Source organism: Lepus europaeus, chromosome 10 (assembly GCF_033115175.1).
Source record: "Lepus europaeus isolate LE1 chromosome 10, mLepTim1.pri, whole genome shotgun sequence".
NCBI lineage: Eukaryota > Metazoa > Chordata > Mammalia > Lagomorpha > Leporidae > Lepus > Lepus europaeus.
The window spans coordinates 40,329,947-40,346,917 of NC_084836.1; the positions used below are offsets into that span (position 1 = coordinate 40,329,947).

Here is a 16,971-nt window from a genome sequence, read left to right on the forward strand (position 1 = left end):
CATTTAAAAGTTACAAAACAAACATATAGTTACCACAGAGATACTGTACACATCCACAGTCACTCTGGAAGTTATGGTCTATTGTAGCAAATTCTCCCTATTGGAAAGATATTATTATTATTATATAGCTAGTAATATAGCTTATTAAAATTGTAAAAATGCACTTTATAACATCTAATAAGTTCCTTGCCACACAGATAAACATAGCAAGTGCTTACTAAATATGTTAGTGAATAAGTTTGTATTAACCCTGTTGTCATTTAATCAGTAGTCTGCAGAAAACATTCAAACAAATAATGTGGCCACACATCACTCAATTTCTCTAAATTTCAACTTTGTTAACTATTAAGTGAGAGAAGGTACAGAAGATAATTGCCAGGTCATCCTAACTTAAAAATCATACTGTCTGGACTCTGAGCTTCTAGCAGGCAATTGGAAATAAGAAAACACTTGCTGACCCTGCACACTTTCCTTCTGCTTTATAGAGGTGGTCCAGGGCTCTGATGTCTGCACCCAAGCCAGGGCGCCATAACAGTGCAAGAGCAGAAGGATTTAGCACGGTGGTTAGTAGCAAAAACACTAGAACAGGGCTGCTTTTGTGTCAGTTCTGGCTCTGCCATGTATTGGTCGTGTGGACTCATGCATATTACTTAACCAGTTTGTGCCTCACTTCCCTCATGTATAAAGAGGATAATGACAATGCCTTCCCCTTAGGATTGTTGAAGTAAATGGGTCAATATAAGTAAAGAGCTGACACAGAGAAAGTGCTGGATAAATGAAACCAAACTTCCAGCCCCTAATGTCTTTGATGTAGACTTCATCAGACCCCAGTCTCCCTCCCTTAATGTGCACGTCCTCTATCTTCTCACCACAAGTCAACCCCTTACTAAAGGTTAACTCACAAATTCAAGGGGGTGATGCAGAGGTCCTGCTCACCTTAGAAAACCCCAGGTCACAAGATTCAGAATTCAATCTTCACCTCTATAGTTAACATCATTAATTCTAGACTCCATTTCGAGTCACTTCATAGGAACTCTAGGCCTACAAAGGAATAACCGTCCTAGACCTCAGTGTGACTGGAGCTCACTGTGCCATCATGGAATTTTCAGAACATGCCTCCTATTTCTGACCAGTCAAAAGAAGGGCAGCAGCACCATGGACCAGCAGGAGACCTGAACATGAGCTGGACACATTCTGCTCAACTGCAATTTTAATCTGTGATTGACAACCTTTAAACCTTTGAGTTCAGGGATTGAGCAATAGCTGCCTAACTCCTTGCTTTGTACATTGCAAAACAAACTGCTTTCTTCCACCCCTCTGGGATCAGTGACTGGCTTGCCTTGTGTTGGGCAGGCTTGGGGTTCTATAATATAACCATAATCTGTTAATAAACTGTTGTCATGGTGATGCTCAAATTTAGCCCCTGGAATGGTATAGAATTCTCATGTGAGTGCAAGATCAAGGCTAAAGTTGCCAGAACTTTACTTTAAACAACTGTTCCTGAGTACATTTAATTTTCTTTTGATATCAGTAATAGAATGAATTTGATTCTTGATACAACATTAAAAAGCAATGAAGTAGTGACACATGCTATAACACAGATGAGCCTTGAAAACACTGTTAAATCAAAGGAATCTGACACAAGAGCACACGTGGGGTGGGTGTGGTGGCACAGTGAGTTAGGCTGTTGCTTGTGCTACCCACATCCCATATTGGAGCACTAGTTGGGTCCCCGCGATTCCACTTCTAATCCAATTTCCTACAAGTGTTCCTGAGGAAGACAGTCCAAGTATTTGGGTCCCTGCCACCCCTGAGGCAGACCCAGATGGAGCTCCTGGCTGTTGCTGGCATTTGGGTAGTGAACCAGCAGGTTCTGTATCTCTTTCTCTCTTTCTCCCCTTCTTTTGTCACTTTTTCTTTCAAATAATTAAATAATTTTTTTAAAAAGAACAGACAATATGTAGTTCCATTTATATGAAATGTCCAGAATGAATAAATCTTTAGAGACAGAAAGTAGATTAGCAATTTCCAAAGGCTGAAGACTTTCCACGGAAATGAAGAGTAACTGTTATTGGTAAAAGATTTCATTCAGGCATTATGGTATCCTAAAATTGGTTGTGTTGATGGTGGCATAATTCTGTAAATAAACTAAAAACCACTGAATTGTGCACATTAAAAGGCTGAATTATATGATATTTGAATCCTCTCTCGATAAAAGTGTTATTTCTGAAATAAAACTGCAAAGATTTAGTTTACGTTCTTTACATTGAAGCATAGTTGTTACCTATGTGAACAAATAATGTGACTTTCAAAATTATATCACCTTGGACATTAAAATAAACACTTAAACATCATTCAAAATGAGCACTCAGACACAAGGGAGAAGTCATTGCCCATGTAAAACCATGAATGTTAAAACTGAATCAATGGGGTGGGCGCTGTGGCATAGTGGGCTAAGCCTCTGCCTGCACTGCAGGCATCCCATATGGGAGTCGGTTCAAGTCCTGGCTGCTCCACTTCCCATCCAGCTCTCTGCTGTGGCCTGGGAAAGCAGTGGAAGGCAGCCCAGTGCTTAAGCCCCTGCCCCAACATGGGAAACCCAGAAGAAGCTAACAACCTAGCTCTGGCCATTGCGTCCATTTGGGGAGTGAACCAGCAGATACAGGACCTTTTCTGTCTGTCTGTCTGTCTCTCTCTCTCTCTTTCTCTCTCTGTGTGTGTGTAACTCTACCTCTCAAATAAATAAATAAATCTCAAAAAAAAAAAATAAACAACTAAACCATTATGTATGGGGAATTTTTGTATATTAGGTTTGGATGTTCAGCCATATTGAAGCTACTGTTGTGTACCTAGTACTGTGCTAATAAAAGCACCCAATATTCACTGGGAACAATGAGTAATGTCAACTTTGGATTCATAACTGATATTCAGATGTTGAAACTTGATCTGGGAGGATCAGCATTGTGGTGTAGTGGTAAAGCTACCATGTGCAATGCTAGCATCTCATATGGGTGACAGTTTGTGTCCTGGCTGTTCCACTTCTGATCCAGCTCACTGCTAATAGTTTGGGGAAAGCAGCAGAAAATAGGCCAAGTACTTAGGGTCCTGCTACCCTTTTGGGAGACCTGGAAAGAGCTCCTAGCTCCTGGATTCTGCCTGGCCCACCCCTGGCATGTTGTGTCCATCTGGGGAGTGAACCAGCAGATGGAAGATATTCTCGCTCTCTCTCACTCCCTCTCCCTCTCCCTCTGTAACTATTTCAAAAAAGTAAATCTTAAAAAAAGAAAACAAATAAGTTGATGTGAACATAAGCTAGAGAAGCCAGCACCTAGCACAAATGTTCAGAGGAGAAGTGGAGAATGGAAGAAATCCAAAAGAAAAAAGCATGGTACCGGGCAGGAGGGGTTGCATTTGGTATAATACTTAGGTCATGTGGGATGTTCACATCCCATACTGGAGTGCCAGGGTTCAAACCCTGGTTCTGCTGCCAATCCAGGCTTCTTATTAATGTATATTCTGGGAAGCAGCAGAGGGCACAAGTGTTTGGGCCCCTCTATCCATACTCAGATGGAGTTCTTGGTTCCCGGCTTTGGCCTGGCCCAGTCCTTGCTATTGTAGGTATTTAGGAGCAGATGAAAGTCTCTCTCTCTCTCTCTCTCTCTCCTCTCAGTCTCTCTCCCTCCCTCCCTATTTCCCTCCATCCATCTATCCTTCTCAAATAAATAAATAATGAAAATTTAGAAGTCAGAATAAAGTAACAACCAGGCCAAGGTTAGTGGATGAACAAAGGTTTCAACACAAAGAAGCTTCTAATGGCCAGAACATAGGAAACATAAAATCCCATAGGAGAAAGAGCCAGATTTTGATTATGTTGGAAGTTACTGAAATACCCCCAAGACGCTATGTTACCTCTTGCTGGTCAGCACAGGACCTCTGAATGAAACTAGCTACAACTGGAATCCCAGGGACCTTGCTCTGAGTTTTCCTCTGGTGATCAGACTGTCCAAGGACCCAGCCAGTGCACTTGAATTATGGTGTACAAGGCTTATAGCCTGAAAGTGTTGTGTTTTTAGATCTTTCTCGCTCATCATCTGTCTTTGTCTCTCTCTCTGTCTCTATCTCTCATACACACACACACACACATACTCACACTTCCCTTTTTAAATATGCAACAACCTTGGTCTGGTTGTTACTTAATTCTGACTTCAAAATTTTCATTATTTATTTATTTGAGAAGGATAGATGGATGGAGGGAAATGGGGAGGGAGGGAGAGAGATGGAGAGAGGAGAGAGAGAAAGCGAGAGAGAGATAGAGAGAGACTTTCAACTGCTCCTGAAATGTCTACAATAGCAAGGGCTGGGCCAGGCCAAAGCTGGGAACCAAGAACTTCATCTGAGTTATGGATGAGTTTTAAATAGTTGCCATCCTGAAATTCAGTCTCTCCAGTTACATAAACCTCCCTGTGCTGATTCATGAATGGCTGTACCAGTCTGTTTGCTGACCTCCTGCCCATACTGTGCTATGCAGGAATATCCATGTCTTTTCCCTCAAGCACCATTTTGATTTTAAGTCACACCCAAGGTAGAACACTTTCCATCTCCTGTTTTATTAAATTTGAACTGAGGGGCTGGCACTTTGACGTAAGAGGCTAAGCTTCCACCTGTGGTGCTGGCATCCCCAGTGGACACCGGTTCATGTCTTGGTTGCTCCACTTCCAATCCAGCTCTCTGCTAGGGCCTGAGAAAGCAGTGGAAGATGGTCCAAATGCTTGGGCTCCTGCACCTGCGTGGGAGATCCAGAAGAAGCTCCTGGCTTCTTGCTCCTGGATTTGGATGGGTTCAGCTCCAGCTGTTGAGGCCATTTGAGGAGTGAACAAGTAGATGGAAGACCTTCTTTCTGACTCTCCCTCTCTCTGACTCTCCCTCTCTCTGTCTGTAGCTCTACCTCTCAAATAAGTAAGTAAAATCTTTATAAAAAAATCTGAACTGAACTCCTCAGGGTAGAGTTGTACTTCTGCATATGTCAGCACAATGAATGTATATATTTGGTCTTCAACAAATGTTGATTGAATGAGTAACTTAAAAAAAAGTGAATAAGATACATCCATATTCCTTGGCCTTGCCACTAATGCCTCCCCAGATATGCCAGTTTGGATGAATTTTCATTTCTCATTGTTCCTCCTCCAATTAGCTCTCTCTCAAGGCAAGACAGAGGTCATTCTTCTTCAGCATACTCCTGGATTCACCTATCACCCCTGCATGGACTAGTCCTACTGCTTTCATTCATTATTCTTAGCCTTGTGATCACTTTCTTCTGAACTTTTCTTGATGGTCTCCAATGATAGAAAATTCTCTATGATGAACTCCACCTTGTGGCTAGCATTCTGACTATTTTATTTATTTGATAGTAATATAATAACATACACAATAGTTAATGAACCCTTTCTATATGACATGTGACATCTAAGTATTTAATTTATATTAACTTATTTAATTCCCATGTTTTTTTTTTTAATTGTGTGTTACAGATGAGGAAAGTGAGACATAACCAAAGAGAGGAGAGGAGATGCCAGCAATAGCTACAGGCTACAGGCAATGTCATATTTACTTTCATTTTGGCTTCATTTTGGTGTCTTGGTTACACTTTGTAAGGGAAATGTAAGTTTTAAGGCAGAGTAGAAAAAAATGAATGAACACACACACACATATCAACCCTTGATTTGAAATTTAAATAACTCAGTTAATCATTTACTCTCTTGGATCTTAATTCTGATACCTACAAAATGAGCTAATAGAATCCTACTTTGTGAACGATCACTGAGATAATACAGTAAATATGTAAACTGAGAAAGACTTGAGAAATATAGTGTCATAATTCTATGTTTATATAAATCTGTAGGTAGTGCATGCACAAAATAACCAAATGAGACAGTTTTTATGAAAGTTATCTGTAAAGCTTGAAGGCACTGTATAAATCATAGATGATAATTCATCATTGGAACAAATGTTGGATCTGTGCTTGTTAAAATAAAACCATGGGGCAGGTATTTGGTACAGTGAGTATGGCACTGCTCTGGATGCTTGCATCCCATTCTAGAGTGCTGGGGTTTCAGTCCAAGTCCACGTTCAAGTCTAGCTTCCTGTTAATATGCATGTTGGGTACTTAAGTTCCTGCCAACATTGTGGGAGACCTGAATTGAATTCCTGACTCTTGGCTTCAGCTTGGCCCCACCCGTGACTATTGTGGTTATTTGGTGACTGTACTAGTGAATCAAAGACACCTTTGTCTTTGATTAATTAATTAACTAAAATAAGAGTATCCATTCTGTTACTTTAAAAATCATGTTATTATTCCCCAGAATACAGCGTTGACCTGGAGAACAGAATCTCTAATAACATACACTGTCTGAGGAGGAAATGAAAAGGTCTTTGTGAAACAAAGAATTTCTTCTCAGAAAAACAGTAAGGAATATATATTCTTTCACAAACTTTGTGGACATATCATGATGATAAATAGCTAAAGTAAACCCAGACTTGGAAAGCACCAGGGGATGTATCCTAAGATTAAAGAAAAGACACCAGGAGGCTGGCATTGTGGCACAGCAGGTTAAGCTACCACTTGGGCCCCAGCATGCATATCAGAGTGCTGATTTCTAATCCACCTCCCTGCTAATGTGCCTGGGAAAGTAGAGCAACACGGCCCGACTGCTTAGACCCCTGGTCATCTATGTGGGAGCCAGAATAGAGTTCAGGGGCCCTGGCTTTAGCCTGGTCTTGGTCCAATGCCAGCTGTTGCAGGCAATTGGAGAATGAAGCAACAGATGGAACATCAGTCTCTCTCTCTCTCCCTCTCTCTCTCTCTCTCCCTCCCTCTCTATCATTCTGCCCTTCAAATAAATAAATAAATCCTAAAAACATAAGTAGAGGCACTAGTGTCTTATTATTTCTAGAAATTAAATCTGACATTCCTATAAGGCTCCCATGTTCATCAATCACTCTCAGAAAGGTACAGCAGTTTCATGCTTATAATCCCTCCTCCTTGAAAACAGATACATTATCAGTGTACTTTCTTAAAGAATCATTAGATGTGGTTATATTCTTAGAATTTTACCTATGAAATACATGAAATCTATTCTCTTTATAGTAACAAAATTTTTTTAAAAAGAGAAAATGAAAAAGAATCATTAGAAACATCATTCAGTACTAGAATAATAGTTTAAACATTTTTTCTTCACTTAAAGAATATTGAGCCTCAGTAATTATAAGACTAGTAGATTCAGTCATCAGCTTATAAAAAGACATTACACTGGTATAATTTAATGTGAAAAAGGCCATTAACTCCAAGAAGGATTCAGAAATGAGGGAGAAAAGTGAGAATAGACAGATTTGAGTAATATGACAAGTCAGTTAAAAATGTGTTCTTACCACTTCACAGGTTGGCACAACAAGCTTTTCACAGTTACATTCTAAAAGGCAAAAATCAACATATTTACATTGATCAAAGTACATTAATTTAGGATAATAAAACTTTGAAATGTGAAATTCATTACCACAATGCCACATTGGACAACATTGACCAGAAACATTTTCTTTCACAAGAGTCATATCTTCTGCACAGTTGAGTAGTGGTGTAGGACAAAGATTTGGTTCACACACTAAAAAGAAAAAGTACATGGTTAATTTTATATAACTGCCATTTCTCACTACCTGCCATTTAGTAACTGTCATTGATGTAGTATGCGGACTCAACCTCCCAAGTGTTGTCTCTCCCACCGCCCAATTTTCCTATGTAGGTGAGGACAGAACAAAGGACTTGCAGCAGGTGGAACAGAAGTGTTAGTACAGCCATTGAAGCGAAGAGCCCTAACAGAAAAGTCTGACGTGATGGTACAACCAATATACACAGGGCTTTTTAGACTCTGAGCACATGTGAACATTGTAGATTAGCTAAAATGCACTTACCACAGTAATACTGAGGACAACAGAAGTGTGTGGTGTTAAGATCCACTGTGAGAAATTCCCCATCAGAACATTGTGGAATAGGTTCAGCACAAGATTCACAAACTAGTGGTGAAACAAAAAGCCAAAAATCACAGCTGAGCTAAAAACAAATGAATTATTAGCTCAGATTACTATACAAATAAAATAAAATATGGTATGTTTAATAAAATAGGAAATAAAAAATAACATTTATCTCCTTATTTGGTCATAAATATAACACTTCTCAAATATACAGATTGATGATTTCCAAGAATAGTGATAAAAGAATATCACCTTACCAGAAACATAAAGCATTCAGATTTCTAGTATAATTTGTTCTTATTTGGATCAAAATATCATTGACTTATTTAAGTTTTCTTAATTTTCTACTCTTGATTATTCTAATTTATACTATAACAATGCAATAGGCTCTAGCTCTTGTGAGCTGTTCAAGTCCCCTTTGACTATCTATCAAAATTGAGAACAGCTATTGGGATGACCTTGAGGAAATGCCCCCCACATACATACACAGTCTCACAGAAACTGGTGTTAAAGGTATCTCACTCTCCCTAGGACACTGCTGTGGGATGACTCACTTTAGACTACTCAGATTCTCTTCCCATGGAATTTGAATCATAAATAGGGAGACACCAGGACAAGATGTAGGTGGATCTGGTTCAGTCCTTCGTGATCTCCACCCAGAGCAGCCGGCTTCCTTCCTTCCCAGGGCTACCTTGCTCTGCTTTATCTTGATCTTATGTTCCATATCAAAATATCTTTCAATAATTGGTTGTGCTTAAGTTAGACAAAATTGATCAGGTTTGGGGATTTTTTTGTTTTGTTGCTGTTGTTGTTGTTATTTATTTATTTTGCCTTATGCAGCCAAAGAACTGATTCAAGGAGATGTGTTTTGATTTTCATTGGAACAACTGAAGCCCACATTCATCATCAAATAATCTTTGAAATACTAATCATTTGAAGGGGGAAAACAGCACATTTGGACAATGCATTAGATAGAATATTTAGCTCCAGCCACATCCCTGTCACTCTTTGTTGCATTCTCTTTCAAGATCATCATAGCTCTCCCACAATATTCAAGAGATGAAGTTTTAATAAGATATCTTGATATTATAGTTATCAATTATTCAAAAAAATAACGCTAAATTTTTCTACAAAAATATTTTAGGTACTGGCCTGATTAAAGGAAAAAATCCTTGACTTTTAGTCTTGGTTATGTTTGGGAAGATATATTTATGAGGGAACTTTAAAAACCTCATTGAAAAAATGGAATTAAGAGATATTATGAAATTTCTATCAGTTTTTAAAAAATATTTATTTATTTATTTGAATGGCAGAGATACATAGAGAAAAGGAGAGAGCAAGAGAGAGCTCTTCCATCTGCTGGTTCACTTCACGAATGGCCACAACGGCTAGAGCTGGGCCAGGCTGAAGCCAGGAGCTAAGAGCTTCTTCCAGGTCTCACATGGGGGTGCAGAGACCCAAGCACTTGTGTCGTCATCCACTGCTTTACCAGGCACATCAGCAGTAATATGAATCAGAAGTGGAGCAGCTGGGACTCGAACTGGCACCCATATGGGATGCCGGCACTGCAGGTAGAGGCTTGACCTTTTATGCCACAGTGCTGGCCCCTTGATCAGTTTGTTGAAGCCATCTCATATATACATTTTTTCCTGATACAGGAGAGTATTAATTGTAATAATTCTAATCATTTAAACTGTACATTTGTTTTTACAATCCCTACTCAGCTGAATGCCTATGAGGATAAATCAAAATATTGGTAACCACCAGTACCATGAAATTCATCAAATAATGAGATTTTCTTGAGATTGTTCCTCTTCTTCCAGGAATATCTCTAGAATACTCACTACAGAAAGGGTAAAAACAGCAAGGTTCTTCCCTTTGAACTTGAATCATGAATTGATCTTCTCTGCACCCCAGCGTTGAAATATTGGGGCATTTGAAGGGGTCACATTCTGCAGAAACACAAAGACACATGAAGCTTCTAAGAGTGGGATGATAAAATTAATGACATAGTGTTTAGTTCTATCTCAATTTAGTGTCAAGAACTTAAAGATCTTAATGTTAGTGGAAATATATAATAAATAGCAACTTCACAATCTTTTGCAATTAAACTATTACCTTGGAGACACAAAGAATTCCACTATTCTGAATGAGCAATGAACTTCACTCTTTTGTCCCAGATGATTTACTCACCACATTTGTACTGTGGACAGCATGAAAGAGGGCTGTGTCCTATAATCAACTTTTGACTGTCGGTACATGTTGGAATGGCAGTTTCACACAAAGTCATGTCACACCCTAGACATAAGAAACAGAAGCATTAAAACATTAGTTAACATAACTAAAATCTTGTGCTGCTTACACAAAGTAAGGGCCTGACTATTACTATGAGAGTGCAAGTTTCTATGTGGCAATTACATCCATTTAGCACAAGAAATAATTTAGATGCAAAAAGCCACAAGCTTTCAGGTTTCTTTTAATGTCTTTCATTCCTGATAGCCAAAGTAAAAGATTTCCAGATCAGTGGGTTAAGCCACCACCTGCAATACAGATATCACATGTGAAGTGCCAGTACATATCCTAGAAGCTCCACTTCTGATCGAGCTCCCTGCAGACATGCCCAGGAAAGCAGTGGAAGAAAGCTGCTGGGCCCCCACTACCCAAGTGAGAGATGTTCAGGTCAGATGGAGTTCCAGACTCCTGGCTTCGGCATGGCCTAGCCTGGCACTTGTGGCTGTTTGAGAAGTGAACTGGAGGATGGCTTTCTCTCTTCTTGTCTCTCCTTCTCTGGGTAACTCTTCCTTTCAGATAAATATTTTTTAAAAGTTATTTTAAAAACGAGTTGCAGATCCATTCTCTTGTCATATATGATTGAATATTATGAATTGCTAATAGTCAGAGTTTTGCATATATATTTACAACTCAACAAAACCACGATGCAAAGCTTGCTTTAAAAAACAATGACATTTGTAGTAATTCTTCATTGCTACTTCAACCCTTTCTTCTTTATATCAAGCATCATACATGGCTTATTTTTTTTTCACAGAAGATACCAACATATTTTGTGGAATTAACTGCCTATATGCTTCTGCAGACTTACCACAAACTTCCTTTGAACAACAAGTCAACTTATCAGTGATCTTCATGACAACTTCAGCTTCTCGTTGACACACTGGTGAGGGTTCCTCATCACAGTCGGGTTCTATGGGAATAATGCTTCCATTCTCCAAACACTTGTACAGGGCGCACTCGTCAACACCCCCATTCCAAATCTCCCCAGCAGTACGGGGTTGGCCCTCACGATCAGTACATGCTGAAAAAGATGAACAGAGTTATAGCACTCATAACCTGGATACTAAAATAAATCAAGCCATGACGTTTTGACTTCAGGCCACGACAAGGCCCAGCAACACGGATGACACGTCACCAAACCATCCTTGCCCAGATTCCCCTTTCTTCCCTCAGCTTCTAGCATATGTTTCGATCAATGAAAGTTTTTATGTTGTCCTCTGGAAATAATCTTTCTCTTCCACAACTCTGCAAATTTGTGTGTACTATTCTATAAATAAGATAATCTATTAATTGTTTTTTAGATATTTTATGTCTTATTGATCTAATTTATTTAGCTTGAACAAATTTCAGACATATAAATTTAATTTAGATTTAAAATATTAACTGGATTCCAAACTTTTGTATATAGCTTTAAAGAGGCCCTGATGCAGACTCCATACTGAAAAGGGTAGCTACAAGAGTTATGGATTCCAGGATTTGGATTCTAAGCCTTGTGTTTGCTTAAAAGCCTCTGTAACAGACACTGTGCTGGGCAGGGGAGCTGCAAAGGTGTTCCAAGGAATCAAGGAGTTTTTAACAAAAACTTCAACATTAGAAATTCCTGAGCAAGCCATTCCTAAGAAGATCCTCTTCAAATCAGTTTCAGCTTACATAAAAGGGACCTTAACAGGTGCTATTGAACACAACTACTTCTGTGAAATTAGGATTAAACTTCTACCTCTTAAGTCTTCACACGTGAATGCGAAAGACATTCCTGACTGCGCCTATGAGCCAATCAGAAACCTTAGCACTCGACTTCTTGGAGTAACTGACTACACAGGGAACACAGACCTTGGCAATGACCGACTCACAAAGCAAATTTGTTAGACAGGATAGACAGAGACTTCCAGACCCTGGATAGGCAGGGCCTGCGCTACACCCCTCATGAACAGGAAGCAGTTACAGAAGAGATGATTCAACAGCCATCAACTCCCCTTAGGATGGAGGAGATGGAGTCTCTGACGGGGGGATGAATTAGGCAGGTGTACTCTAGTAGGCCAGACCTACGAGATAAGCCCCATGGAAAATCCAGATGCCGAATGGTTTACTGATGACAGCAGCTATATGAAGGAAGGAGTTAGAAAGGCAGGCTATGCCGTAGTGGATCTTACTCAGACACTAGAAGCCCAAACACTACCACACAATACTTTAGCCCAAAAGGCGCAGCTTATTGCATTGACAAGGGCTTTACAACTGGGAAAAGGCTAGCGAGTTAATATATATACAGATTCCAGATATGCTTTCCTTGTGTTACATGCACACGCAGCAATCTGGAAAGAGAGGGGCTTACTGACTGCAAAGAATTCCCCTGTTAAGTATGGAAGAGAGATCCTGGCTCTACTTCAGGCAGTACTGGAGCCTTTAGCAGTGGCTGTCATCCACTGCAAGGGACATCAGAAGGGAGATAATTATATTAACCAGGGAAATGCGTTAGATGGTGGATGGTGGATGCTAAATCATAAAATTATGCTACCAATGGCCACTCAATGGAAAATTATAAAGAAGATGCACAACTGTACCCACTTGGGAAGAGATGCCTTAGTACAACTGGTCTCCTGAGCTTTTGGAGGAAAGGGACTAAATACGGCCATAAAGGAAATGACTCGCTCTTGGCCACTGTGTTTACAGAATAACCCTCACCACGTAAGGCCTCCTCCCCTGTTGACTCCTGTGCAGAGGAGGGAACATAAACAGGTGAAGATTGGCAGGTTGATTTTACCAATATGCTCCCAACAAGCAATTATAGGTACCTTCTAGTCTTTATTGATACTTTTGCAGGATGGATGGAGGCCTTTCCGACCTGAATGGAGAAAGCACACGAGGTGTTTAAAGCCTTGTTGAAAGACATCGTGCCACGCTTTGGACTCCCACGGTCACTCCAGAGTGACAATGGACCTTCATTTATATCTAAAATAACCCAGCAGAACCCAGCAGCTTCTGAGAATACTGATGACCATGCAGGAGACACTGAGGATGGCGGTGACTGAAAGAGCTCCAGCTCGTAAAGCAAACTCATTAGATGAGATAGGCAGACTTCCAGACCGAGAACAGGCAGGGTCTGTGCCCCTAATAAGCAGGAAGCAGCTACAGAAGATGGTGACTCGATGCCCATCAACATCCCCTTAAGATTAAGGTCTGGAGTCTCTGAGCGGGGAAGGAAGTAGGCAGGCAAACAGGCTAAAATTGATTAGATTTGTGAACTGAAAGACCACGCCTTCACCACGCCCCTGTGTGACTTCATGTCCTACCTGATGCCTTTGCCATGCCCCTGTGTGGCCTCATTCCCCTACCTGGTCACACCTGGGTGCCCACCAGCCAATCAGGTTAATTAACCACTCCCCTTTGGAAGTGGGTTAAAAGCCGGGACACAGTGTGGCCTGGCCGGCTCTTTTTCCCTGGCCTCTTGTCAGGAGGGGGCTTGCTGTAGCCCCACGCCTCCAGGGCAAGAACCCTCTTGGGCTTATTAATATTGGGGATTTAGTAATAAGCCCATAGTGAAATTGTAAGGCACCCCAAATTCCGGTAACACATATGGCACCCCGGATAGCATTTCTAGGGAACTTTAAGGGGTCACATTTTAGTGTAAATTTTAAGGGGTCCACGCAGAAACACAAAGTGTAAAAATACTGTTTCAGTACTAGTTATAGCATCACTGCACATTAGACAACACATTAAGGACAGATCCCACATGGGATGTAAGTACACAGTGACTCCTGTTGCTGACTTAACAATTTGACACTCTTGTTCATGGCGTCAGTAATCTCCCTAGGCTCTAGTCATGAGTTGCCAGGGCTATGGAAGCCTTTAGGGTTCGTTGTGTTTCTGCGTGGGTACAAACTGATGAGATCTTTACTAATTATATACTGAATCGATCTCCTGTATATAAAGATAATTGGAAATGAAAAAAAAAAAAAACCTGGTGTTAAATTGGAAATGGCATAGAAAATTAATTAATTTAAAAAAAAATAATATGTAGGATCTCTGCCTTTAATGTGCTGTACACTCTTATTTAATGCTATAACTAGTACTCCAACAGTATTTTTTTTTTTTCACTTTGTGTTGCTATATGGGGGCAAACTGTTGAAATCGTTACCTAATTTATACTAAACTGATCTTTTGTATATAAAGAGAATTGAAAATGAATCATGATGTGATTGGAAGGGGAGAGGGAGCGGGAAAGGGGAGGGTTGTGGGTGGGAGGGAAGTTTTGGGAGGGGGAAGCCAGTGTAACCCATGAGCTGTACTTTGGAAATTTATATTCATTAAATAAAAGTTAAAAAAAAATTTTAAGGGGTCTTTTCTGACTTCATAAAGAATGAGTAGTATTAGAATACAAAGTACTCCTTACCTCACACTAACATTTACATCATATTAAAATTTTAAATGTTTCTGCTTTAAAATGTAAAATGGGAAGTAGGCAATCAGGCAAAACACTATTTAGTGGCTCTGTTAGCTTTATATAAAAGTTTTATTTTACAATAAATATGGCTCTTGAAGTTCTTTTAAGGAATGATAAAGAAAAATGTAATTCCCAACTAAGTCCTCAACGTCCAATGAACTTCTCTTAAATTATCCTAATTATTAGGAAATCAAACTCATATATTTCCAGACTACAAATATATTGATGCCTGTGTATTCTACATGTCTTATACACACTTTACTCACTGGCAAACACAAGAAATGTTTCCAAAACTATATATTCATTTCACTTGTACTTGTCTTTCCCTTTTATTATAGCAAATTCCCTTTTCTTCTGACCATAATGAGGAGACTTATGACTGTAGAAGTATTCTGGTGCAGTTTTTCAATGCTGTACTTTTTCCATTTGCCACTAACATGGAGACAACGTGTTAGAATACAATGGTTTAAAATTGAAAGCAGAAATATTAAATGGTTTCTCCTCAGATAAGAGTATCTGTCATTTATTGGTATTTGCACATATTATCAGAGCACTGTGTTCAATACAAAATGACTTGCACTTGCATTGTTTAATAAATCCCTACACTAACTTCATAGGATAAGCACTATTATTTTCCCCAATTGACAGAGGCATAACTTCACACTCTTACAGATAAATGTAAACCATGAATACATCAAATAATTGAATTTCTACTCAGTCAACACTCCACTCTCTTAATGCTGTATTTTTCATGTTCTGTCCTGGTTACCATAAGCATCAGTAAACATTAAAATGCATCACCACCAAAGCTTCTAATTTTGTTAACTTCAGTAGAGATCATGTTAAAACCACACTACAAGCAAACTCATTTCCTTTCCAACAGCCAGGCTATCTTTGATCAGTATTTCTCAGCATGTGGTGTTGTTTGGTGGATTCCTAAAATACCATCTTATACTTTGCTTCTTACCACATTCTTCTTCTGGAATGCACTGAGTTGAATCTGGCCTGTGAAGAATCGTTCCATTTTTGCACACACAGTCTTCTCTTAAATGCACACAAGAAGAGTGTCCATAGAACCATCTGTTCAGACATGTTCGTGCTTCACAAGGTTGCACACAAGGTTGATATTCCTTTTCCCCTGGGCAACTCAGAGCTGTGAGCAACAGAGGGCAGAATTTGCTAATGTTAAAAGTCATGACTTGCATTCTAATGAAAGAAAAATATCCAGTTTTTTTTTTTTCTGAAAGATTAATTTGCCACATTTTGGTCTCTCCCAATTCCATTTTTCATAAATCAGAAATAAGCCACCAATGGATATTTTGGGCATCTTCCAGGTATCCAGTTAGTATTAGGTTTTATGGTGGGAAATAGTTATCTGCGTTATGTCAAACAAACATGACCAATAGGCTAAGTCTGGTTCACATACAGTCAACTGTTATAAAATTATTGCACTTTTTAGTGAGAGGGAGTACCACAGTCTACTCAAAATAAACATGGAAATACATTTTAAATATGTAACAAACCCAAGTGATTAAAAATAGGAATACTGCATGCTTAGGTTTAATCTTTCAGTATCAAAAGAAACCCTTATTAATAACCACTTTCTAGATGATATTTCAAAAAATTCTTGATGATTTTCACTGATCTTAAAAAAATCATCCTGTTAAAAAAAATGAATAAACAGCTAGTGGAGGTGTAAACTGGTACAACCTCAGCAGAGAACAACACGAGAGTGTCTAGTGAGATTAGAGATGGCACGTTCCTCCAGTGAACCAGCAGTGCTGTTCTTGATGAGAATTACTCCAGGGGGAGGACAGAGAGGACACATATAGGAGGAGGGCCATCCAAACTTTAAGTGTAACTATTTCATTTCTCATGTTGAGTGATGTAATTGATGTATATGAAATATTATTTTTATCCATGTATATTATTCTAACTAAATTATTTTGTGATTAAAAATTTGTGGCCGGTGCCACACCTCACTAGGCTAATCCTCCGCCTTGTGGCGCCGGCACACCAGGTTCTAGTCCCGGTAGGGGCACCAGATTCTGTCCCGGTTGCCCCTCTTCCAGGCCAGCTCTCTGCTGTGGCCCGGGAGTGCAGTGGAGGATGGCCCAAGTGCTTGGGCCCTGCACCCCATGGGAGACCAGGAGAAGCACCTGGCTCCTGCCTTCGGATCAGGGTGGTGCGCCGGCCACAGCGGCCATTGGAGGGTGAAC

General features: G+C 39.7%; 1 protein-coding gene across 2 annotated transcripts in view; it reads right to left on the reverse strand.

Moving 5' to 3' along the window:
- OTOGL (otogelin like) overlaps window positions 1-16,971 on the reverse strand; it is a 181,311-nt gene that overhangs the window by 11,535 nt on the left and 152,805 nt on the right. For both annotated transcript variants that reach the window (XM_062202058.1, XM_062202057.1), the window contains 8 exons: window positions 15,720-15,905; window positions 11,123-11,335; window positions 10,216-10,320; window positions 9,867-9,974; window positions 7,963-8,064; window positions 7,551-7,655; window positions 7,426-7,466; window positions 34-97 (listed from right to left, as the gene is read on the reverse strand). In XM_062202058.1, coding sequence (XP_062058042.1) covers window positions 34-97; window positions 7,426-7,466; window positions 7,551-7,655; window positions 7,963-8,064; window positions 9,867-9,974; window positions 10,216-10,320; window positions 11,123-11,335; window positions 15,720-15,905 — 924 coding nt within the window. The remainder of the gene's footprint in view (window positions 1-33; window positions 98-7,425; window positions 7,467-7,550; window positions 7,656-7,962; window positions 8,065-9,866; window positions 9,975-10,215; window positions 10,321-11,122; window positions 11,336-15,719; window positions 15,906-16,971) is intronic.